General features: G+C 40.3%; 3 protein-coding genes across 3 annotated transcripts in view; 2 read left to right on the top strand and 1 right to left on the bottom strand.

Annotated features, from left to right (window-relative positions):
* The first annotated feature begins 4,781 nt into the window (after positions 1–4,781).
* LOC121969442 (protein VAPYRIN-like) lies at positions 4,782–6,586 on the top strand. Its single transcript, XM_042519555.1, has one exon. The coding sequence runs from the start codon at positions 4,851–4,853 to the stop codon at positions 6,480–6,482; it is 1,632 nt and encodes a 543-aa protein (XP_042375489.1). The 5' UTR covers positions 4,782–4,850; the 3' UTR covers positions 6,483–6,586.
* Positions 6,587–6,614: 28 nt separating this feature from the next.
* LOC121969452 (fra a 1-associated protein-like) lies at positions 6,615–10,455 on the bottom strand. Its single transcript, XM_042519565.1, has 2 exons — positions 10,189–10,455; positions 6,615–7,169 (listed from the first exon to the last, which is right to left on the bottom strand). The coding sequence occupies exons 1-2, from the start codon at positions 10,410–10,412 to the stop codon at positions 6,809–6,811; spliced, it is 585 nt and encodes a 194-aa protein (XP_042375499.1). The 5' UTR covers positions 10,413–10,455; the 3' UTR covers positions 6,615–6,808.
* A 37-nt stretch (positions 10,456–10,492) lies between these two features.
* Positions 10,493–26,770, top strand: part of LOC122039903 (protein YABBY 2-like) — a 60,748-nt gene continuing 44,470 nt past the window's right edge. The window contains exons 1-2 of the mRNA XM_042599320.1: positions 10,493–10,501; positions 11,496–11,578. Coding sequence (XP_042455254.1) covers positions 10,493–10,501; positions 11,496–11,578 — 92 coding nt within the window. The remainder of the gene's footprint in view (positions 10,502–11,495; positions 11,579–26,770) is intronic.

Raw genomic sequence — 26,770 nt, 5'->3', positions numbered from 1 at the left:
GGCATATCTTGTAGAGCTTTCACCTTGCTGGGATTTGCTTCGATACCCCGCTCGGTCACTATGTAACCTAAGAAACGTCCTCCTTTTGCTCCGAACAGGCATTTCTGAGGATTCAGTTTGACTCCATATTTCCGCAGCGTTCGGAAAGTTTCCTCCATGTCTTTAAAGAGGTCGGCCGCTCGGATGGACTTGATGAGAATGTCGTCCACATATACTTCCAGATTTCGACCGATCTGCTACTTGAACACTTTGTTCATCATACGCTGATATGTGGCTCTGACATTCTTCAATCCGAACGACATCACATTATAGCAATAGGTGTCGTCGGCTGTTACGAAACTTACTTTTTCTTGATCTTCCTGGGCGAGCGGCACTTGATGATATCCCTGATGAGCGTCGAGCATGCATATCAATTCGCAGCCGACCGTGGAGTCCACCAACTGATCGATCCGAGGCAGGGGATAAAAATCTTTCGGGCAAGCTTTGTTGAGATCCTGAAAATCAATGCATACCCTCCACTTGTTGCCCGGCTTGGAGACTAATACTACATTCGCCAGCCAGCTCGGGAACTGAACCTCTCGTATATGGCCGGCCTCCAGAAGTTTCTCTACTTCCGCCCGGATGATGGCATTCTGCTCAGCGCTGAAATCCCTTTTTCTTTGCTTTACTGGCCGAGCGTCCGGTTGGACGTGGAGCTCATGCTGCGCTATACTTGGTGAAATTTCGGGCAGCTCATGTGTCGACCAGACGAAGACATCATGGTTTCTTCGGAGGCATTGGATCACCTCCTCTTTCTCATTCGCCTCCAGATCGGACGCGATGAACGTCGTGGCCTCCGATCGGATCGGGTGTATCTACACTTCTTCTTTTTCTTCATAAATCAAAGAGGAAGGTTTTTCAGTTATAGCGTTCACCTCGATCCGTGGCGACTTCCGAGCAGCATTTGCTTCTGCTCGGACCATCTCGATGTAGCATCGCCGAGCTGCTAGTTGATCTCCCCGTACTTCTCCCACTTTGTCCTCGACGGAGAACTTGATCTTCTGGTGGAAGGTGGACACGACCGCTCGGAATTCACTGAGAGCCGGTCTTCCTAGGATGACGTTGTATGACGAGGGAGCGTCGACCACCACGAAGTTTGCTGTCCGCGTCCTCCTGAGCGACTCCTCCCCCAGTGAGATAGCCAGTCGGATCTGTCCGACCGGCAGAACTTCGTTGCCCGTAAACCCGTAGAGGGGGGTCGTCATGGGTAGCAGCTCGGCTCGATCTATTTGTAGCTGATCGAACGCCTTTTTGAAGATGATGTTGATCGAACTCCCTGTGTCAATAAAAATTCGGTGAATAGTGTAGTTGGATATTACCGCTTTGATGAGCAGAGCGTCGTCGTGGGGTACTTCAACTCCTTCCAAGTCCCCAGGCCCAAAACTGATTTCGGGTTCGCTCGCCCTTTCCTGACTGCAGCCGACCGCATGGATCTGGAGCTGTCGGACGCTCGCCTTCCTTGCTCGGTTGGAATCTCCTCCGGTCGGACCACCAGCTATGATGTTTATCTCGCCTCGAGAAGTATTACTTCTATTTTCTTCTTCCCGAGCGGACGGGCGAGACCGTTCTCTAGACATACGGCGATTCTCCCGCCTTGGTGAGCGATGCCGACCGGGAGTCTGTTGTTGTCGCCCTTCAGCTATCGTCCGATCGGCTTCCTGAGCTCTCTGTCGCCTGTCGGATGAGGGAGATCGTCGACCGCCATTTCGGGGAACAGGATGAGCAATAAAGGGGAGACTTCGGCAATCCCGGGTGTTGTGCGTGTCGGTCCGGTGATATGAACAAAACATGGGCGTCCATTTCTTCTTTTGCTTGGGCCGCTCGACAGATACTTCTTGGATCGCTTGGTTCCTTGCATGTGGGTGAGAACGAATTGCTTCGGCCCTTGGTCCTCTGGGCGGCTGATGAGCAGCGTGCGACTTCCGTTCGATAGGAGGGGCCCGCTCGGTTGGAGTTTCTTTTTTCCGGGCGGCTTGAGCTTCTTCCACGTTGATGTATTCGTTGGCTCGATGTAGCATGTGATCGTAGTCTCGGGGCGGCTTCCGAACGAGCGAGCGGAAGAAATCCCCATCCACGAGGCCTTGAGTGAAGGCATTCATCATAGTCTCCGAGGTGGCCGTAGGGATATCCATGGTCACCTTGTTGAACCGTTGTATGTAGGTTCGGAGTGATTCGCGGGCTTCTTGTTTGATGGCGAACAAGCTGACACTCGTCTTCTGATAACGACGGCTGCTTGCAAAATGATGGAGGAACGCCGTTCGGAAGTCCTTGAAGCTTGTGATAGAGCCGTCCGGCAGTCTCCGGAACCACCGTTGAGCCGATCCCGGGAGGGTGGTAAGAAAAACTCGGCATTTTACTCCATCTGTGTATTGATGGAGCGTAGCTGTGTTATCAAACTTACCCAGATGATCATCCGGGTCGGTTGTCCCATTGTACTCGCCGATCGTCGGAGGCACGTAGTGCTTGGGCAGAGGATCTCGTAGAATAGCCTCTGAAAATTGGCGATTGATCCGCTCGGGTGAGGCGTCCGTGCGGGGGGCTTTCCCTTTTTTGTCTTCTCATCTCGGCCGTTCATCCGAAGATGATCCTTGATCTCTATTCGTTGCTGCGGCTTCAGGCGTGCGAAATAGGGCCCGATGAAATGCAACGGTGGCCTGCGGTGCTTCCGCTCGGCCACCCGACACGGATGTTGCTTGCTGCTCCGGCCGCTCGGCTGCTGCTTTCTGTTTTTGCTCCACAAGCTTGGCCGCCCTCAACTTGATCAGAGCGTCGAGTTCCTCCGTGGAGAGCGTCACCGTGTGTTGTCGTCCAGCCTCATCCATCATTTCCGTTCGGATGCAGGAGCGTTCCCACAGACGGCGCCAAATTGATCCTGTCCGAATGCTGAACCAACGGACGCTGGGCACGTGGCGCTCCCCTGCTGCTGATGTGGATCTTCGACTAACTGCACGATGCTCCGGCGAACCTGCACAAAAGTCGGGCCGGGAAGGGGTTCCCGGCGGCGACCCTCCGACGCTCAAGTCAGGCGAAGCTCAAGAGAGAAAAAGTGGCTCCAAAACTCGTAGCAGGCGTACCTCCGGCGAAGGGTGAGGGCCTTTATATAGAGCAACAGAGAAGCGAGTGTACACATACCGAGGTGTACACGTGTCCATGGCCCATACCCCAGCAAAGGCTTGTCAGTGAGCTTACCTGACCCATACTGCTACAGTCCGAGCATGTCCTCGATGGGACAGTGGAATCTCCTGTCATAAGATTTGGAGTATAGCTTACACGCGGAGCATACTCGCTATCGGACAAAGATGCCCCTTGTCCTTTTCCCTTACTCCCGATCTATCGTCCGGCCGGCCGGCTTCCTCGGAGTCCGGCCGGACGTATACGATGATTTACTTGGGGAGATTCTCAATCACGTGCGTTGTGGAGACTATTAACAGTATGCTACCTTATGACTTTGGCCGAGCGTGCTGTCTGCTCGGCTTTGCGATCTTTTCCACTGAGCGCCGGAACCCTGACTTCCTACAGGGCACCTTTAACCATTAGCCATACATCGGACGGTCGGACCCAGCCCTCTCCGGACATTGACTCCATCGAACGGCCGGTCGGCCGTTCGGACCTCCCATCTCCGGACGGGCCTCCTTCCAGTCTGACTTCCACGTGGCATTGACCTCACCGGACGGGGTCCCATGTTCTTACCACCGGATCAGTTAGGGAATCGTAACCACCTGTCAAAAAATAACTGTCATCAGCCAAGGAATATTCCAATAGTCGGTCATTCCTTGAGAATGGAACATTCTTTCAACCAATGAGAGGGCACCACGTGTCTTCCATCACCCGATAGGTCTTAACACCAGACATTCTTTGACATCGGTCAGACTCCAAAGGTATGCATTGTCATATAAAAAAGGAGGTCCTCTCCCTTGAGCAGGTACGCGCCCATTTACACTCGTCTTCTACAATTCTTTTTTTTCTTTCATACACTGTTCTTTTGGGGGAAAAAAATACCTGACTTGAGTGTGGAGGATCTACGCCGGAAACTTTTTTCCTTATTTCTGATATCTAACGTTCCGTGTGCTTTGTCTGAGTGTGCACAGAGTCTAAGTACCACCGGTCTCGTCACCATTGTCCTTAAGCTTCATGTGAGGATCCGTCTTTCCGATGTACATACATTAGGTGTATTTAAGTCACCTCTTCATCAACACCGATACTATCTCAATTGACCTTCACCCGACTCAAATTTTGATCTGAATCCGTAGGGAGTAAAAAGAACTTATATACAATGCTTGGTTACCATGAATTGGCTATCTTCCAACAAGCTCGATATTCATTTATAAGCAAACCAAACAGAATGTGCTCGTCTTTGATTCGAGTAAGCATTGATACTGTCAAAACCATCACCCATCAGACAAGAAATCACATAGAAAGATCATGTCAGAACCGACAAAGATATTAGTATAGTCATTATTCTACCTCCACCTATGATTTTCCATATCTTTGTTAACAGAGAAAAGGACATCCTAAAGAATACCTAGTGGATTTTTTTTTTTAATTTTTATCAAATGCAATGACCTGCTCAAAAAAGAATTTTGCAGTGATAGAACAAGCCTCTGTTCTTCTCACCCGGTGGCGTGCTCTTCTCTCCAGCCGAGCTAACTTCGCTGAGAATCCTTTCAAATTAGCTGCCGGCCTAGGCAGTTTCTACTTGGATTTCCCCAATCCCCTCTTCCTTCCCCGAGATTCCCATGGACTGTTTGAAGAGCTCGCCAAGATCTGATTTTGATGCGAAAAAGACTGCACTTTAGATCGAGAGACCATTGATGGATAGGCTAATAAGCTTAGAGCCGTCGAACCAGGTGCCGGTCCGGGTGGAACTGGGGCAGAAGTGCTCCGGCCAGCTCGTCCTCCGCAACGTCATGTTCACCATGCCGGTAGCGTTCCGTATCGAGCCGGTGAACAAGGCTCGGTACGCGGTCCGTCCGAGTTCCGGCATCATCGCGCCGTTGGCGACGATGACGGTTGAGTTCACCTACCTGCTGCCGCTCAACTCGGCGCTGCCCGACTCGGTTCCTCGCTGCGACGACCCGTTCCTCCTCCACAGCGTCGTCGTCCCCAGCGCCTCCTCCAAGGAACGAACCTCCACCGTCGACTCGGTCCCCAGCGAGTGGTTCAGCAATAAGAAGAAGCAGGTGTTCACGGACAGTGGCATCAGGGTCTTCTTTGTGGGATCGGCCGTGTTGACTCGGTTGATAGCGGACGGGTCGATGGATTCGGTGAGGGAAGTGTTAGAGAAGAGTGACCCCGAGTGGCGAGCGGTCGACTCGGTCGATTCGACCGGGCAGACCTTGCTCCATTTAGCAATTGCCCGGTCCAGACCGGATTTGGTTCAGCTCCTCCTCGAGTTCGACCCTAACGTGGAGGCTACCGATCGGACCGGCCAATCGCCGCTGGAGGCGGCGGCGGCAGCCGGGGAAACCCTAATTGCTGAGCTTCTTCTATCGAGGCGGGCGTCGACGGAGAGATCTCAGGGGTCAGAGCTCGGCCCGCTGCACCTGGCTGCCGCCGCCGGCCACGCGGAGGTGCTTCGGCTCCTTATACTTAAAGGAGTGAGCGTGGATGCGCCCACGGCGGACGGACGGACAGCGTTGCGAGTGGCCGTAGAGGGTAGGCAGAGGGAGTGCGTGAAGCTTCTGCTTGCCTCCGGTGCGAGGGCGGACGCCCGAGGCGGCGCCGACAGGGGAACGCCGCTCCACGCTGCGGCGGTCGCAGGGGACGAGGCCATGGCGAAACTGCTACTGTCCCGCAGTGCGGCCGGGGCGAAGGAAGTGCGAAATGCGGCCGGGCGGACGGCGTACGATCTCGCGGCAGAGGGCGGCCACGCGAGGATGCTGGACGCGCTAAAGCTGGGAGACGATCTGGCGGCGGCCGCTAGGAAGGGCGATCCGTGGGCTGCGGCGCGGATGGTCGAACAAGGGGCGGCGGTGGACGGGCAGGACCAGCATGGGTGGACGGCGCTGATGAGGGCGGCGTTCAAGGGGAAGGTGGAGACGATGCGAGTGCTGATAGAGAAGGGGGCGGAGGTGGAGGCGAGGGACGAGGAGGGGTACACGGCGCTCCATTGCGCGGCGGAGGCAGGGCATGCCGAGGCGGTGGAGGCGCTCCTTAAGCGAGGGGTCGACACCGAGGCGCGGACGGCGAAGGGAGCGACCGCGGCGGAGATAGCCGCCGTCTACGGGAACGACGAGGTCTTAAGGGTGCTGGGTGAGGGAGCGGCGACGCCGCGGCAGGATCTTCTGGCGGTGGGGAAGGGAGGGGTCAAAGACAAAGCGGAGAAGAAGGGGAAGGTACGAGAAAGTAGAAGGCGGGGGAGGAGGATCGGCGGCGGCGCACTGGCGGCGAGGAGCGGCGGTCGCGTTGACGTGGCCGAAGCGGAGGTGACGTGGTCGCACTAGATCTCAAGCGTTTTAGTCCAATTTTTTTGCGATATTGTGATTCAAGTCCATTTTTTTTATTGTTGCTCCTCATACACCCACCCTAGTTTTAAGATAGTAAATAGAGTGTAATTGAATGGAACATTGTTGCAAATAAAAAACCTAAAGCATTCTATAACATTCAGTATTCCTGTAAAAAAAAATTCATCGAAAATGTACTACACAAACACGGGGGTTTTAAGCAAAACAAACACATTCTATGTGGCACAAACTCTCTACATGCAACACAAAAACTAAAGCATGACACAAGTGTGACAGATTTGTTCAGTATGCAGCAGTTGTATTGTTTAGACATCTGTCATCTGCCCGGAATAGCCAGAGAAATCTGACTTGCTCGGTTGTGTAGGATGGTCATTCTTCAGTTGCTCGTCAGCAGGCCTGGAGTGACCAAATGGTGCTGGTTCACTTCGACGCTGCAAAGGATCCCCCATTGATCTGAAGAACTCATTCGTCATCTCTTCTGCTGCCTCCAAGAAATGCCTGAAGCCTCCGAACAATGTCCTTTCGATACTATTGATATCATTTTGAAGCCCGGGAAAAGTGAAGGGCTCTGCTGAAGGTGGGTCAAAAGGTATGTGTCCCTTGTTCATATCTTCAGTGACATCGACTTCAGTGTACTCAGTATTTGATTCAACTACCTGTGGAGGCCTGATGACAAACGAAATAACAATGAACCTGTACTTAGTAATTAACATCTAATCTCATGTATACTTATTCAAAATGGATGAATTAGATGGTTGCACACCATGAGCACCTTTACAATGATGTGAAAACAGAGAAACATCTACATGTAAAATGTTCATTCCCAGAATGATGACCTGATTTTTTTTTTTTTTCAACGCATCTACCTGAAGGAAAAATGGTATGGCTTACAAAACCTTGTAAGGGCTTGGACAGGTAAAGACAAGCACTTGAAGATTTGTCCGGTTCTATTGTTCAACCATATTAGACATGAAAATTTAATCTATCTAATTGACCAAAATGTTCTGGTTTAGAAGTTTCAATCATTGTCAAATATTTTAGATTTCAAGATATACATACTTTAGATGTATAACACATTAAATGGAAAATAAAGACAAATGAGTATACTCGCATATTCAATTAACTTGGAAAAATGCTGGCCAGGCTTAGACCCATCTGAAAAGCTATGTTATAACATGCATCATTAGACCTAATCAACAAAGTCTGAAAAGAAAAACAAGGGTCCTTTTCTGCATTGGTACATTTGGATAGTCCACACGACGGCTAAAAGTAGTTTAGGGAATTGATTCAATCATCATACCTATCACATTGATAAACTGTAACGATGGAAATGCACATTAATCGCTAACTATAACCTCATCAGATCTATCACTGGAATACAATACTGCCTATTCTAGAGCAGGTAGTAATGCATGGTGTGAGATGGACATGCATCAGTATTTTTGTTTCTCCATGAATCTGGTACCTCGAAGATGCATCAGTAATGCATGGTCTCTTTATTCGAGTGACCCTACTAAAAAAAAAATCCAGACTCTCAGGCAGCCTCATCATTGTCTGAAACAATGCCAACAGGTAATATTCACCCTCATTCACCAATTGGAATAAACATAGATTTGAAGATCAATAGGTTTGATGGAAATTGGTAAAAAAAAATCAGAAATATTTGGTTGGAACCAGGGCTGAGAATCTCTATGAATCAGAAAGATTTCACCCAATTCAAAACAAGAATCTTATCCCAATTTAAGAGCAGCAATCAGACAATTGGACCACAAAGGGAAAGAAAAGTGCTGAAAACTCAGTAACTGTAGGAAACTTGGATTTATTTAAATTTTCATAATACTTATATGTGACAAGTGAACTACTTTTGTGGACTTTTTATTTCCATTAATATCATAACGATTGTTTTAACTTACACTTTTATGAATACACTTACCAAAAAAAATTTCTTAATAGTAACTAGTATCCATCCATATTGCTACATAGCACATTTGCACCATGCAACAAGTTGACCCCACGTTGTATGAATACACTTTTTATTCAGCCAGCTATACGTTCAACAACTACGATTCAAGATTTTCCACCACAATTAAGTAATAATTGGATTAAAATAAATTTTGGAAATAGTTGGTTCTTAAACTAATAAGAGATGAATTTAAATAACCATACAAGTATTACACAAATAGATATAGAAAAAAAATAATTTAAAATTATTAGCATTAACAAAAAGCAAAAACTGAATAAGTGATTGGTGAAAGTATTTTTCTTATCACAAAAAATTCATCACTTAATGGGACCTGAAAAGTACCCAAAAGTAAACCAATAAGAAGGGAATGTTAAGCAAGAAGAATACAATATACTTCAGAAATGATGGCTGAAATACTGTAGTGAAGCAATAATACAAAGAAATGAATAAGGTCAATATGTAAAAATCAAACTCTTAACCTGATGATGCCCAAATTCAGAGAAATAAAATAACTTTTGCCAATAACTTCTCACAAAGAAGGAAAACAGTTACGGAAGGAATGAGCTAAGGAAAAGAAATTGGATCCCAGCTAGAGCATATTCAAATAACATGGGGGTCAACTTGTTCACGAACATACTGTCATTTGCACCATGCAACAAGTTGACCCATGCTGTTTGAGTCTTAACTTATAATTCCTTCAACGAAAAAAGGGAAAGAAAAAAAATCCTAAAATTGATTATTTTAAACCATAACAAAAGGTGTGTGATTATATAGATTTATTAAAGAAAAAAAGTCCCAAATAGGGCAAAAACATATGAATAGCAATGCTTAGCTCTATTCAGATAGCATTGTAAATGATGCTCATGACCAAGCTCGGTACTCGGCACGATAAATGCTTATTTAAGTTCGTTTGATATTAAAAGTAAATTATATGAACAAACTTGAACACAATTGAGCTTAGCTCATTAATGTTCATAACAAAGCTCACAAATAATTCTTGATTTAATTTGTTTATTAACTTGCAAGAATTTTGATTTAATCTTACTAGTTAAGTTTTTTATTTAAATGTATAAAAAATATAATGCATCTTATAAATTTTATAGTTTTATATCATTTATAATACAGCAGATATGAGGAAATAATACGTTTTCCTGATATATGAACTAAAATGATAAACATATTAATATTTCTTCATGAGCTAGATAGAAGCTCCACCTCTGCAAGATTCAAGCTCAAGCTAGGTAAGATAAATGAACATACTTGAGCATAATCGAACTCGGCTTGGTTCATTAACAAACTCTAGATTGGAACGATGCTGAAGAAATAAATTTTCTCAGCAGCTTCTTTTTCAATCCATCGTTTAGGGCACAACGGATAACAGTGCCTGAAAAACTTTTTTTCCCACGAGCTTTTCCTCGCAGGAAACCGAAGAACAATCAGACGGCAACAAATGCTATAGCAGACAGGGATACATACGCCTAAATCTGTTTATCAGAACGGATCCCAAACAACTATACCATGAACTCCTCCTGATCGACTTTAAACGATCAGATCGTACGAAAGGTAACAGTACTTGAATCCATAAAGATAATTTCTCGATCGCTCGCAACAAACATACATAGATAGGCGTGAAACAAACATAGGAACCCTAACGCAGTCGCACGGTCATGAAACAGAAGTACGTGAAACCAGTTGCAGAATATTTCAAAGACAATGAGATACCTGCCAACGCAATCCCTCAGAAGCTGCTCTGTCTTCTCACACTTGCGCACGAACCTGCCAGGCTCCACCTCCTCCGTCCGGCAGTTCGATCGGACCACCCTACGCGTCGAGAAACGGTCGCCGCCCTCCGCGGATCGAGGGAAATTAGGGTTCGAGTTAGGGCGGTTTGCGAGATCGCCGAAGCCACGCCCCGAAAGCTCGTCGTCCTCCCGTTTCCACCCCATCTCTCCCTCTCCCTCTCCCTCTCCGTCTGGCTGCTTTGCCTTTTAAAAGGGGCGTGAACTGATTATGACTTTGGGGCTCGATGGCTCAGGTCCGTTAGATATTTAAAAGAACGGAACATTGGAGGAATTGCAAGATGAGGAGGACACTAGTGCAACTCATACGGATCTTTTGAATAATCAGCCCATTGATCCAACCTTCGCCAGGTCTAGCCGAGCTCAATCTTGTCCATTTTTTTTTAAAAAAAAATTAGATATTTGAGTTTTGTAAATTTTAAAGAATATAAGACCAAATTTTCTTTCCATTTGAAATAGTATATTTTTGATATTATCTTATATGTAAATAAATTTTAAAAAAATAAATAATACATTATTATTTTAATATGTCAAGCGGAGTATTCATATGAAAGAATATTCATAAATATGATTGACACGATTATGTGTCAAATAGTATCGATTTTTTTTAATTTGTTGAAATGATAAATTTTAATAATTTTATGGAGTAAGATATAAGATTTCAAATCATTGGATAATGTTTTCACTACAATAAACTTGGCCATACTCAAGACAGAAGTTGAGATCTCTAGAAAACCTACATATGCAAATCAATTAAGACAGAGTCAAACCAAAGTCTTCCGAACAATGGTAGAAAACAAGTATGATGAATCAACCAACTCAGGGATTTTCTTAAACAAGGATGAGTTTGAGAAGATATGTAAACTATTAAATCAACAAAATATAAGTAATTCTAATAATGCATTAAACAATTTTGCTCATCAAGGTACTACTCTTAGTATACAAAAAATAAACTCTTGGATATTTGATTCTGGTGCATCCAATCATATGACAGGTAATTCATCTCTATTTTACACCTATACATCATGTGATAAGATCTCTTGGGTAAAAATAGTAGATGGAATTGTCTCCCCTATTGTTGGAAAAGGGTCTGTCCATTCGTTAGATTCTCTTATTCTGTATTCTGTATTTTATGTTCCTAGGTTAGCGTACAACTTAGTGTCAATTAGCAAACTAACTTATGATCTTGATTGCACTACTAAGTTTTCTGCCAAATCTTGCCAAATACAGGAGCAGGGATCGGAGAGGATGATTGACATTGCTAAGGAGGATGGTGGACTGTACTACTTTGAGAATTATGATCATATGGAAAGGTAAGCTACTATGACTGAGAATAATTCTTCTTATGTTTTCCAACAAGGATGTAATAATGTGGCATCATAGGTTAGGCCACCCTAATTTTTATTATCTTAAACGCTTATTTCTGTATGTATTTATCAATAAGAATCCTAATTTGTTTACATGTGACTCTTGTCAATTAGCTAAACACACACGAGCATCATTTCCATCCAAACCATACAAAGATTCTCTTCCATTTTCTCTAATTCATAGTGACATTTGGGGACATCCTCGAGTACAAAATATCATAGGTATTTGGCAAGTGAATTTGAATTAAAAGATTTAGGTGCTCTCAAATACTTCTTAGGTATGGAAGTTGTTTGAAGTAATGTAGGAATTGTTGTTTCTCAAAGAAAATATATACTTGATCTTGTAAGAGAGATAGGTATATTGGGGTGCAAGCCAGCTGAGACACCTATGGAGCCTAATGTTAAACTTGGGCTTAAGGCGGAAAGGAGGTTAATCTAGAACAATATCAAAGACTTGTTGGCAAGCTTATTTATCTATCACATACACGTCTTAATATAGCCTTTGCAATAAGTAGTATTAGTCAATTTATGCATTTTCGTAAGGAAAGACATCTTGAAGCAATCTATAGAATTTTAAGATATCTCAAAGGCACTCTTGGAAAGGGTTTATTTTTCAAGAAAAGAGATCATAGAATGATTGAAGTTATACTGATGCTAATTGGGCAGGTTCCTTAATAGATAAAAAATCAACCTCAGGATATTGTACATATGTTTGGGGTAACTTTGTGACATGGAGAAGTCAAAAAAACAACCTATAGTGGCTTGAAGCCGTGTAGAAGAAGAGTTTCGAGCACTTGCACATGAGATATGTGAGGGGATATGACTTCGAAGATTGTTGGAAGAATTAAAGTTTTCTAATAACTCTCCAATGATGTTTTACTGTGATAATCAAGCAGCTGCTAGTATTGCTCATAATCCAATTCATTACGATCAAACAAAGCACGCTTAAGTGGATCGTCATTTCATAAAGGAAAAAATTGATAAAGGAATTATTCATATGATATACATTCCAATTAAGGAACAAATTGTAGGCATCTTAACAAAAAGTCTTCAAAAATCAATATTTGAGAATATGGTGAACAAGCTACAAATGACAAATATTTATATTTCAGCTTAAGGAGAGTGTTGGTAAATTACTTTATTTTTGGAAGAAGATAAACTCTTTCTTTTTTAATTCCTTGATTAATTAATTCTTTCCTTTATTCTTTATCCTTTTCTAGTAAATAAATATTATGTTGTTGCCTAATCTTTTTTTCATTTTTTTAATAGACAAAAAAAAAGATTTGCTATATTAATGACCCCTCTAGTGTCAGCCCCATAGATATGAAGGGAGGTAAATATAGGTACACATATATTAGACACATGGTGAGGTAGACCCTAAGTCGTCAGTTCCTGAGAATCGACCTTGGTCATTACGCCAAAGATGTTATGCACCCACCGTTTATGCTATACCCTGGGTAAAGTTGTATATGTATGAATTGGAACCCCAAGGTTGTTTTGGTGTGATCAACAAGTTAAATTAGGTCCTGTGTGTTTCTAACCTTGTGTCTAAGTGTGCAGGAGCTTAGGAGCACAGGTAGTCGAGCGGAAGACGCAGCTAGCGAGAAGGACGACATGCGGTGCGTCCGAGGGGCGAGGCGCTGCGGAAGAGTACACTAGCGGACGAGAAGGAAGCGTGCGGTGGTTCCGAGGGACGAGAAGCCGGAGCGGAAGACTGCTCGTGGAGCAAACGACGCAGCTAGCGAGAAGGTCGACACGTGGTGTGACTGAGGGACGAACACTGCGGATGAGTACGCTGGCAGACGAGAAGGAACCACGCGACGATTCCGAGGAACGAGAAACCGGAGAGGAAGCCTACTCGAGAAGACCGGAAGTTGGGTTCGGGTGAGCCCTATTCCGGATGGCAGAGATCACCCAAGCAAGCGGAAGATTCGGTCTGAGGTGAACGGAGCCTGAGCAGAAGACCCCGGCTGAAAAAAGTCAATGAGGTTGACTTTCTTGCCCGGGGCACCCGGAACAGTCCGGGGTGCTCGGACCGTACCGGGGCGTCCGGAACGTACCGGGGCTCCCGGAAGTCGATATTTGACCAGATTGAGATTTGACTCGATATGAACGTTGTGGATAAAGTTTTATCCCCCGCAGAGCACCCAGAACCCTTCGGTGCGCCCCAACTAAAGCTATAAATATAGCTTTGGTATAGAAGCTTTTCAACGAACTCAAGAATTATAATTTCAACGCTTGTGTGCTTTAGTTTAGAGTTGAGCTTCTGTTTCTGTGCTTAAACGCTGTAAAAGGCTTCTCCGCCTGAAGGAGATACTAGTGCTTCATCTTCCTTGGATTAACAACCTCCTCGGTTGTAACCAAGTAAATCTCTGTATGCCTTTTACTTCCTTTATGTTTTATTGTTTACTTTATTTATGCAAGTGTTAGCTTAAGAGTTCGAGAATGGTTGGTTTTGATTTTGTATTTGCAGGCTATCCAACCCCCCAACCCCCTTCTAGTCGGTCACAACAGTCCAACAAGTGGTATCAGAGCCAAGGCGCTTCAGGAGGACTAACCGCCGATCGAAGCAACAAAACGATGGCCGGAGCTAGAGTCTACACACTAGCATTCAAGGGGGAGTTTGCTTTTTGGAAGCAACAAATGGAGGTATATCTAAACACAGATTTTGGTATTTCTTTAATAATAAAATTTGGTTATGAAGCACCAAAGATAACGAATGGAGAAGAAATCAAGAAGTATCTCTGGACCGAGAAGCAACGTGAGGAGAGTATGGCAAACGCTCGGGCAGAATTTCACCTACTAAGAGTAATACCAAATGAAGATCTCGACAGAATCGGAGAATACAAAAGTGCAAAAGAACTTTGGGAAAAGTTCTTGAAGATCTACGAAGAACAAGCTGAAGTCGAATCCAACTCCTCGATGGACACCAAGTCACCGACAGAACAATATGAGAATAAGGAAACTGCCGAGACAGCCGAACTCCATCCCGAAGCTACAGAAAGCTCATCCCAGATGAGCATCGATAAAGGGGGAGAAGCTTCGGAAGAAAGCAACTCGACAGGGGAGAATCAACTGCTGACAAGGTAAGTCAGATATGGTCTCCACCTTCTAAACAATTAGTTAAATCAATCGAAAAGTCGCCGAAAGAATTTTGCGAATTAGAAATGGAATCATCGAAAGAGTTTTCCGGATTAGAAAATCTTCTGTCGAATAAATTTTACAAATTACAAAATATTTTGTCAAACGAATTTTGTAAATTAGAAATACTATCGAAAAACTTTATCAAGTTAAAATTTATATTATCGAAATATTTTTGTGAATTAGAAATTCAAAATATAACAAAAAATATTAAGTCAAAAGAAATAGTTTGTCGATTAAAGAATCTCGACAAACTAATAATAGAAATTAACATGATACAATTTTTTGCATGTTTAATATTAGTTGCTTTAAATCTGAAAAAGTGTGATTTAAGAAGTTATGATAAATTAAAATGAAAATTTTAAACTTTCTGATAAAAGCATTAGAATTAAAAAAATAAAATAAAATAAATGCATAGAAATTTTTTTTTGTTCTCCAATTTTTTTTTAAAAAAATTTCTTACATAAAGTTTTTGGCTTAGAAAGTTTTTAATTCTTGATGACGAAAACTTAGAAATTTTTCAAAAGTTATTTTTGACTTAGAAATATTTTCCATAAAATCATTGGAATAGATTTTTATAATTTTTCTAAGTGTCAACCCTTAGATTTTTCTTGTAACCCCAATTTTTTATGTGATCAAAGGGGGAGAAGAAAAAGTATAAGTCTATGGGGAGGTAGAAATTAAAATTTTTTGAAATTTAATTTTTATATTTTGTTGCACGTTATTGCAATATAAATTGTTTATTTTTATGTCTATTTTAACCCTAGCTTAACTTGGGTTGATCACATCAAAAAGGGGGAGATTGTTAGAACTCCAAGGTTATTTTGGTGTGATCAACAAGTTAAGTTAGGTCCTGTGTGTTTCTAACCTTGTGTCAAGTGTGCAGGAGCTTAGGAGCACAGGTAGTCGAGCGGAAGACGCAGCTAGCGAGAAGGACGGCACGCGGTCCGTCTGAGGGACGAGGCACTGCAGAAGAGTACATCGGCGGACGAGAAGGAAGCGTGCGGTGGTTCCGAGGGGCGAGAAGCCGGAGCGGAAGACTGCTCGAGGAGCAAGAGATGCAGCTAGTGAGAAGGTTGGCACGGGGTGCGACCGAGGGACGAAGACTGTGGATGAGTACGCTGGCGGACGAGAAGGAACCACACGGTGATTCTGAGGGATGAGAAGCCGGAGCGAAAGCCTGCTCGAGAAGACCGGAAGTTGGGTTTGAGTGAACTATATTCCGGATGACAGAGATCACCCAAGCGAGCGGAAGACTCGGTATGAGGTGAACGGAGCCGGAGCAGAAGACCCGGGCTGAAAAAAGTCAACGAGGTTGATTTTCTCGCCCGGGGCACCCAGAATAGTTCGGAGCGCTTATTATTTAAATTTGTATTTTTAATCTTCAGACTACTATTTGAGTTAAAGAAACATGATATATGGATTATATTAATATGATACTGAATATTGATCAATAATATCTTACCTTACGCGACACAATTAGTATTTTTGAACCTATTTAAAATTGTCAAAAAAAATTAACAAATTTTTAAGTTGTTTAAATATAATTTTATAATAGTTAATTAGGATTTTATTTGAGGTAAATTGTGTTGTTATTTTAAGATGAATAAGTTTTATTGTTAATATATAAAACAGGATTATGATTCCAATTTTAATTATTAAAGAAATATCCTTTTGATTTTTTTTTTTGTGTGTGATAGTTTAATTTGTTTGCTTCATTCATTTTTTATAGGCATTCTTATGTTTTTTCCGGCATTCTACTAAATTGTGTAGATTTCAGGATTTCTTATTTCATATACCTAATTTTCATAATATCACAATCACACACCACATGCCCATTATACCCCTCATGTTTCTTTCTTGAATAATTATATAGCATGCATCTTTAAATTTTTGCTCTATCAATTCAAAATTTTACTGTTATCAATTTATACTATCAAATTTAGATCTAAAGATATAATACATTAAGGAAACTTTCAGGAGTACATTGATATTAGTTTGAAGTGATTAGTTCTCTAGGTTATTAATTAATTTCGAACAAAATTAGTTGATCAACCTATACCATTCTAAAATTTTAAAAAGTTTGATATTTTTCAAATCAAGAGAGTCCTAGGAACTTATCTATGGTATTGATTAGTGATTATCATTATCATAGGTCTTATATTTATAAGTATTTGCCAGTATAAAAATTTCATTGTTCTAGATTTATATCATAGAATTTAGATTTAAGGACATGGATATATTAATGAAGCTTCTACTAGTACATTCATTTCTATTTGAAACAATTCAGAGTTCTCTATAGTCATTAGTCAATTTCAGATAAAATTGACTAATGGGCCTATACCATTTAAAAATTCAAAAGTTTGATATTTTTTAAATCATGGGCATTGTCATAGCCACATGGGGATGAGGGCCCTCATGGGGTGTGACTGCCCCTCAGATTTATTTTCAAAAATTAATATCAAACTCTCACTGTCATTTTCACTAGTCGATTCATTACCTCGTTGTTGGAAATTTGAAATTGACCTCATATTTGAAAAACCCTCAAACTAAGTTATCCATTGGTACCACTTTTATGAGAAAATATTGCAACTTGGATTGTTAAGGAATGTTAAGTATTGAATTTTAAAAATAAAATCTATAATAATAAATGGATTAATCAAATCATAGAACACAAAATGAGGGTGCTAAATTAAAATCAGATCAGATTCGAACTAAATCCAATGGGTAGGCGTGGAGATAAGGATTATATTAGTTCAAATCGAGATTGTTTTGGAGTTGATTTGACCAAGTTACGATTAAACTAAGTTTAAGGTTTAAACAATTTGTTCAATCAGTTTAAAATGAATTACAATATTTTTAAGGAAACTTCTCTTTCTTTTTTCTCCCTATGCACATAGCAATCCCCATCATCCTATACGCCACCACCATGTCCTTACTCATCCATCTCTTTTATTTTTCGCTTCCTCTTCTTCCTTGTATCTTTCTTCTCCTTTTCTTCTGTAATTGTAATAAACTTGTAATTTTTTTCTCTCCTCTTGTCAAGTACAAGGGCTCTCTTTTCTTCTCATTTCTCTTCTCCTGCAAGCAAGAAACACAGCTTCAACTGCAGTCTCTTCCAACAATAAAAGGAGCCCTCGTATCTTCTTCCTCTTTGCATGTTTTCTAGGATTTTGTTGACGCCTCAAGTATAGCCCTATTTTGTCTTGCTTTGCTCTCTTTGTGTCATTGCCAAGCTCACCGAAGCTAATCGAGACTGCTAACGAAGAAAGTAAAGCTCTCTTCTTTTGCTTCTTCATCCATATCTTCTTTTCTCTGTTTTTCTCAAAAGCAACATTCTTCCTTTTATTTTTCCAACAAGCATCCCTTTACAAGCAGCTAGATCTTTTTCCTCTTTGTCAGCCAACCACAACTATAGCATGAGAAATGAGTTGTTCCTTTCTTGTTTCATGTTTCATTAATTAAAGGAGAGTTGTAAGTGTAAATTTTATTTTATTAAATTGCTAGTTGGATGCTTATTTAGATTGGAATAAAGGTCCTATATATATGAATGCTAAATATTATGAGGAAATGAGATCACAAATGATTCTTCAACTTTGAGTCATATATAAGCTCTAGGGATCGGCAGATCATTGTTTCAACTAGAACCAAGGCATTGACGGATTGTTAGTGAAAAATTTCAAATTTAAATTCATTTTCAGCCCTTTAAATTTGAAATTTAAGCTTTTGGATTGTGAAAATCAACTTACAATAATGTTTGGAATTTTTAAAAATTTCATCTTATATTTGAAGTATTTTTGAGTTGAATAATTTGATTTTGTGTTGTATTAATTTTTTAAATTTATTGAATTCACCCCCATTAGTTAAAAATTCTAGCTACACCACTGATAAGGGAGTCGTAGAAATTTGTTGGTGGTATTAGTTAATAAGTGTCATTGTCGTAAGTCTTATAATGAACTTGTGATATTTTATCAAGTCTTTGTAAATTTAAAAATTCACTGCTCTCAATTTACATTATCAAATTTAGATATGAGAGCATAGATATATCAAGAAGGCTTCCATGAGTACATTGGTTTTGATTTGAAATAATTCGGAGTTATCTAGGTCTATCATCCATTTACGGACAAAATTGGCTGATGGACCTACATTATTTGATAATTTAAAAGTTTGATATTTTCGATCCAAAGAATCTTAGGAACCCATTAGTGTATGGTAATGGTTAGTGAGTACCATTGTCTTAGATCTTATAATGAGATTTGATAAATTTAATCAAGCCTTTACAAATTTAAAAATTTATTACTCTTAATTTATATTGTCGAATTCAGATTTAGGGCCATAGATATATTAATGTTGGGACTCGAATCCAGATCTCCGAAATGAGCATCAAGTCTCCTAACCAACTAGACTATAACCATTAATACTTGAATGGGTTAGATAATTATTTAATGACTAATCAATAGTGTTCTTTTGTTATATTATTATTTTTAATAATTGGAAGAAGAGTAAGAGAGACTGCTTATTTATTTCTTAGTTAATTTATAATCGTTTGTCGGTAAATGATTTCATGTGTTAGTTAATTATTTGATAAATAATTAATAATTTTCATTTACTATATAATTATTTTTAATAATCATAGTTTAATAGTGTGCAAATGACTTTATAAATTTATATATCTTTTAAAAATAATATAATAATCTTGAACCATGATAAATCGTGAATCGAACCATGAACTAGTGGTTCCAAATCGTGAATCATAATTGTTTTAGATAATGAAGGTTAAGAGTCGGCCTGCTAAAAACTATTGAACCAGCAAGTTCAAACCATGGAATTACTGTTTCTGAACTGTGATCAAATTTAAGGCCAGGTGTAGGGATAGATGTTGGGCTAGGTGTAGGGACAACTGTTGGACCAACTAGACCATTATCAATTCCATGGGTCTTTCAAAGTTTTCTTCGACTTCTGCTTGAGAGTGAATAAGTTGAGTGGAGTTTTGTGGTATCTTCTGCTGATGGTGAAATGATGCAGGAAAGCGGTATTGAAGTCTTCTAAAGATTGGATGGAGGAGATGGGGAGTCGATTGAACCACCTTTAAATCAGTTGTCAGGAACACTCGACACTTGATGTCGTTAGTATATTGATGCAATAGGACTACATTTTAAAACTTGCATAGGTGATCTTCCGGGTCAGTTGTTCCTGTGTATTCCTTGATCTATAATGGTCAGAAATGATGAGGTAGCCTATTTTCAAGGATACTCTGAGAAAAAGTAGTGCCCAAAGAATTCTTCGTGTCATCGGTAGATGGGCCTTTACCTTGAAGAGGGTCTTAGGGAGGCATCTCTCTGGTAGAAGACTCAAATGACTGCTTGGGCCTCATGAAAGTCCTAGTGAGAGTCAGGATCAAAGTTGGAGGGATTTCAGTCAGTCGTAGCGACCTCGACCTTCTGTCGGGCACTTGGGGTATCTCGACTAATGCCAAGGTTATCTTTAAAGGCGAAGGGTTCTCTGTTTGTTGCCTCTGTAATGCCTATTGCACCTTGGCTACAACCAACTGGTTGAAGTCTTCGTGGGTCATGGTGATGATGGGAGGTCTTCCAGTGCCATCATCTCAACATCTCAGTTCAAGACATTAGAGTTCCCACAGACGGTGCTAAATTTATTCCTGTTTGAGACTGCTGATGGGTGAGCCACCAATGAGATATCGTTTGTGTTGACAAAGTCATCATATGCCGAAGACAAGAGGGTCTATCACCAAGAGAGTCTCTAAAGGTTGCAAGAAAGAGAGGGAGAAGAAAAGGGTTAGAATAGAGGCAGAGTGCCCCAGTTTGTCCATTTCGACGCTCAAGTCAGTCTCCGATAGGGGTGAAGGAGAATATGAACAGTAGATGAAGAATGTGTATGTATGTGTGCGTATGTATACCTTTGTCAGTGGGAGCAAGCTCCTTTTATAGCATTGCTGAAGAAATAATACCTCTTTCCTCATTAATTGAACATCATGTCATAATAAGGAAGACGTCACATCACTATATCCTTGTCGTATCATGTAGTCATGTCTCCCATATCCCTTATTTGTATAATTATACCGCTCCACGTGCTCTGATACCCCACATGACATCCCACATGTTACGTCAATCCAAGTGTTGGCACAAGCCCATATAATTAATTGGGCCAAAGGGTTGGGTCCGCTAAGTGAAGGAAGATTGAGTCAAATCGATGGGGAGAAGTTGAATAGTACGAGCATGTCAAATCAAGAGAGCTGAGTAGGATGTTGGGGGAGCTGAATGATGTATGCATTTCATATAGGGTTTTTATCGTGGTTTAACACACATCCTATCTCATTTTATATGTATATATTTCATATTTTTATATTTGTGTGCTTTAGTTTATTGCTTTAGTTTGGAGAACTGCTCTTTCCTTAATTTCATTTATAGGACGTGAATTTGGAGCTAAAATGGAGCATTGAACATCAAACTTCATTATCAAGCCGAACACACGAAACGTTTACGAAGAAAAAGGATTCAAAAATCCATTAAATTAAGTTTTGAGCAAGGAACACATTTTGACAATGTATCATAACATAAATGTGTTCATACAGAAGAAAATGAGCCAAAAACAACCCCAAAACACCTCCCAACAGAGCTCACCATGGGCACCCGAGCTATTGGGCACAACCCATGGCAGAAATGGGCATTTTCCTGAGCTAAACACGAGAGACCGTGGCGGGCCTCTGCCTACACTATAGACCAAATTTTGAATGATCATAACTTTTTTTTCAATTAAGTTACGGGTCAAACTAAATATAAAAATGTAGATAAGTTCAAGATCTATAATTTTGCTTTAGGGTCTACTCAAGAAAACTAGATCTAATGGTCAAAAATACTGATTTAGTAGAGCACTATAAATCTGGCAGATCTGTATGTGCGACCTAAACTATAAACTAAACTTTGAATGACCATAACTTTCGGTTTAGTTGGATCTATTGGTCTAACAATATATGAAAATGTAGTTAATTTTAAGATCTACAACTTTGATTCAGGGTCTAACTTGAGAAAACTAGGTTTCAGGGTCGAAAAACTAGTTTTGGTATAGTTAAATACAAATACATAAGTATATAAAGTATAAGAAATGAACTTAACGACGAGATTTATTATCGTTTCTTGCGTGTCTCGTAAAAGACAGAGTAGGTGCAAATTCTCCCAATTTGTGACCCACCATACAATCCATTATATAAATAGGTAAATGTTCCTTTCCATTATGAATAGCGATTGTATAGCCAATCATTGTGGGTATAATAGTAGATGCCCGAGACCAAGTTACTATTATTTCTTTCTCTTATCTCGTGTTGAGTTGTCTTGGGCTACAACCCAAAGAGGCATACCTGTTCTTTGTACATAAACCTTTGTGAGGGTTTCGCGAAGTTTCACTCTCTGTCTCGTTTCCCTGAAAAAGTCCCCTGATCTTCCATCATAAAAAGAACTAGCAGGTTGATGAATCATAATCCTAACCTAATGTTATTGATATAACAGGTTCATTTTAAGATCTACAACTTTGATTCAGAGTCTAACTTGAGAAAACTAGGTTCAAGGGTCGAAAAACTAGTTTTGGTATAGTCAAGTAATTCTGTAGATCTGGACAGCTTGGGAGGACGTATAAAAGGGTCATGCAAACCCTTGTTTGGGGAATCTTGGAGCAGAGGACTTCTTCCTCCTACTTGGAAGAGGGTTTCTATTGGGATACTCCAGAGCTAGAGGGGGGGGGGGGGAAGGTGAATAACTTGTCTTGCTCACTCGCCCACTTCGTCGATATTGATTTATAGCAGATAAACTCAAAAGCAAACTCTTAATGCTAACAAATAGAATTTACTTGGTATCCACCTCATGATGAGATTACTAATCCAAGGATCCACACCGAACTCACTCTCCACTATAAAATACACTCCTTCTTGGAATAATTCAGAGGTGGAGAAACTTCAACAACTCAAGAACAAGAAGTAAATAACAAGTATAAATGAAAAACCTTCTTGCTTGATCTCTTGTTGCTTGTGAATGTCTCTTGTAAACTTGGAAGTGCAGACTTTAGCCCTAAGTTTCCAAGAACTAGTGAAGAAGATGGAGTGAAGAGTTGGCCTCATTTGAACTCATCATTGCCTTTATATCTGTGCTTTTATGGCTCCCAATCGATTGAACATGCTCCTAATTGAATGCCGCGTCAAATCTTCACGATCCCAGTCATCCAAACCTCATAACCTAGGCAACGTTCATCTCCTAATCGATTGGCTGATTGATTGGGAGCTACTGTATCGATCGGTTGATCAATCAGAATGCTTTTGTGCTTCCACAGAAGTCCCTAGAATTGATTGACCAATAATTCTGGCTTTCCTCACATTATTGCAAGAAATTGAACCCCAATCGATCGGTTGATAAATTGTAATAGCTCAATCAATCAGATAATCGATTAGGAAGCCTTCTGTGTTCACGTGACTTCCTTTCAATCGATTGACTGATCGATTAAGCTCCTCGCATCAAAAAGTACTACCCAATCAATCCACTTATCGATTAGACTCTGGCTCAATCAATCACCTGATTGGATAACCCTAACTTACTCCATTCAAGTCTAGGGTTTCCTAGCCCAATATATGGTCAACTGTGATCTGTTAGGACTTCTTTATGCCTATCATCATTTATGCCTATTATCCGGTCATTTTTGACTTGCTGGGACTTCGTCATCAAGTCTCCGATCAAACCTTTGACCCACTTGGACTTTTCCCCTCGTGCCAAGTGTCTGGTCAATCTTGACCTACTTGGATTTATCATCTCGTGCCGAGTGTCTGGTCCTCCATGACTCATTTGGATTTTCAAACACCAGGTGTTCAGTCAATGTTGACCCATTTGGATTTTCACATGTCTGACTTTACTCACTAGGGCTTTCCTTTTGCCTAGCTTCACTCACTAGGACTTTTAAACTGCTAGACTTTACTCACCAAGACTTTCCATCACCTAGCTTCACTTACTAGGATTTTCTCACTTTTTGACTTCATTCACCAGGACTTTTATATTACCTGACTTCACTCACTAGGACTTTTACATTGTCTGACATCACTCACCAAGACTTCCCAACTACCTTACTTCACTCACCAGAACTTCTAAACTGTCTAGCTTTACTTACTAAGACTTTCCATCATCTAACTTTACTCACTAGGATTTTTCCACTGCTCGACTTCACTCATCGGGACTTCCACACCAAGTGTCCGGTCAACACTGACCCACTTAAATTTTCATCTTCTACCAACATTTCTTTTGTTATTGTCCTTGCCTAACCTCCAGTTAGAACTTCCCAGTCAAGTATTCAATCAAGCTTAACCTACTTGACTTCTAGTCAAACTTTGACCATCAATCTTCTATATGGATAATTACACCTGCAATCTCCATATATTATCAAACATCAAAACTCAAACACCACGACTCAAACTTGAGCAAACTCAAGTTTAGTCAACCTGGTCAACCTTGACCCAAGGAAAATTGCACCAATAATCTTTCCCTTTTTGATATTTGATAATACGTTTAAGTTAGGCTAATCTCATAACCTCAACTTCTTCTTCATGCTAAAGCATGAATAAGGGTTTTCTTCATTCTCTCCTTTTCTAAAAGGGTAACCTTCCCCTTTGGGTAATGAAGGTTTCCTTACTTAAACCATACATTCTCTCCCTTTGGCACACATTAAAAACTCTCCTCCTAAAAAGTTATCCACATGTTGTTCACAACCTCATTTGTTATTCACAACATCACAATATATCCTTCATTGTCTCCAACATACTCATCTTAGAGCATATTTCCATCATCTAATGCTCAACCTTGAGCATTCATAATAATGAAGGTTTACAACCTTCCATGGCTTTGTTAAAGAAAAATAAATTCATATCTTCAAGGAGTAGCTCCCCCTCAAAACATGCTCTAAACTTCTATCATTGCACCAACAATGACTTAGAATTCCTAAATATTTAGGAATCCCAAAATTTAAAATTTTGATGTTCAAGAATCAATATTGAATGCACACCTCATCCTAAACTTTAAATTAGTCTCCTTAACCATTTCATTCTCATTTTTATCAAGAAAATTGCTCTTAAATGTACATAAATAAGGTTCATAGGGTTAAGAATGGTTAACATGACTAAATGCAGCTCAATGGACTAAAATCAGACCATTTTAGCTAAAAATTAGCTTTTCTAATTAATTAAAGTTGGGACTCAATCGATTGAAGCCTTTCAATCGATCAACTGATCGATTCAGCAAGGCTCTATTCATAGAAAAGCACTTGAATCAATCAACTGATTGATTCAGTTAGGGGTCAATCGATCAATTGATCGATTTTACAAGCTACTATTCATGGAAAACCTAGTTCAATTGATCGACTGATCGATCAAACATGCCCGATCGATTGAATTTCTAAAATTTCTGATTTCAAAAATAGACCAAATTTTAGAAATCTCTAACTAATTCTACATTTATCAAAATTTATGAAATTTTGTGTAGACATTAGTTATGTCATATACTATCAAGAAAAAAAAATGATTTTCTATAAAAATACATCTTTTTTTCAAAGATTGACACAAACTTAAAAATTCTTGAAAAGTTCAATGTTTTGCTCTAGTTTGTGTCTAACTATTACAATGATGATTCCTATCAAAAGATAGCCTTCACCAAGGTTTTTCAAAAATATTTTTGAAATATTTTTAAAACTAATTTCTAATAACGTTCTTTGGGTTAAATACACATGACTTGTACACTAGCTTTCTTAATGATTGGATAACATATAATCTATGTATTTTGATGAAGCTAAAACTCAAATAGATGCACTAAATTAATATCATGAGTTTTGTTCATCCTCCTAACATCTCACTTGTATTTAATGTGTACTAAAACACATATAAGTCAACTTATGGTCTTTGTGAGATGTAGATATTGGTTTATCCTAATCTAAAAGTTCATGTATATCTATTTAGGTATTTTAAAAATTGACCATCTACCTAGGATATCACTTGTTGATTAATGTCATTGCCCTTAATTACAAGGAATTTAAAATAATACATGAAAATGATTTATGACATATATCAAAATGAATAAGTTCCAAAAGAAAGCATACTATAACTATATGACGTATATAACTTGACATGGTATTTTTATTTTTTATAACAATTATGAATGCAAATTTTTGATGTCATGACATATGATGGGCAAACAAAGCATGGTAATTTATCATAAATAATATACCTAGATTATCTATCTAAGTATTCCTAAATAATTACTAAACTAAAATTAATCCTAAGTTGCCTCCTTTTTCTCCCAATAAAATACCAAAAACCTAACTTGGCATTTCTTTGGCTTTTATCCTAATTGTGCCAATTTAATTAAGTTCGCTTCCTCAAATTTTGACATATTTTATCCTTCCAAAAGAGTAAACAATTAATCCTTCTCATTTTCAAGGAGTACAACTACTTGTCAACTTCTTTAATGTTAGGTTAACTACCCTTCTAATTAGAGTTGACACTCTCTAAACCTTTCTAGGGTATAGAGAACACACTCCTAGAAATCCAAAATTGATTGGTACTCCTTGGGTGTTCTTGGTATTCACTGGGGGCAACTTCCCTTGATACCTTCCTAATGACCTTTCTAGGTTTCTTAGAAGCCTTGGGCACACTATATTCCTCTAAGTTAACTCTAGAGATAACTTCCCTTTTGACCTTTTTAGTTACTCTCTTAGGCTTCTTAAAAGCTTTAGTCGCCTTGGTCTCTTCAAGGTTAACTCTAGGAATGACCTCCCTCATAGCCTTGACTTAACCCCTAGATGTAGGGTTAGTTCCATAGTTATATGGAACTCTATGGTATAAAGGCACATCCTTCTTGGCTTTAGGTTTGTATCATAAACCTCTATCATTATTGGACGGCTCTTGCCTATCTATTCCTAGGTTTTGTCCATTTGACCCCTTTAAGATATTTTCCATTC

Source organism: Zingiber officinale, chromosome 1B (assembly GCF_018446385.1).
Source record: "Zingiber officinale cultivar Zhangliang chromosome 1B, Zo_v1.1, whole genome shotgun sequence".
NCBI lineage: Eukaryota > Viridiplantae > Streptophyta > Magnoliopsida > Zingiberales > Zingiberaceae > Zingiber > Zingiber officinale.
Note: the sequence above shows the minus strand (reverse complement) of the source record. Positions and strands in the feature narration are given on the sequence as shown.

What these genes read in the sequence shown, in the direction of transcription:
- LOC121969442 (XM_042519555.1), top strand. Translation starts at nt 4,851, where the DNA reads ATGGATAGGCTAATAAGCTTAGAGCCGTCGAACCAGGTGCCGGTCCGG.
- LOC121969452 (XM_042519565.1), bottom strand. Translation starts at nt 10,412, where the DNA reads ATGGGGTGGAAACGGGAGGACGACGAGCTTTCGGGGCGTGGCTTCGGC. An exon ending in CTGAGGGATTGCGTTGGCAG is followed by an intron (nt 7,170 to 10,188) that starts GTATCTCATTGT and finishes GTTTGTCATCAG; the next exon opens with GCCTCCACAGGTAGTTGAAT.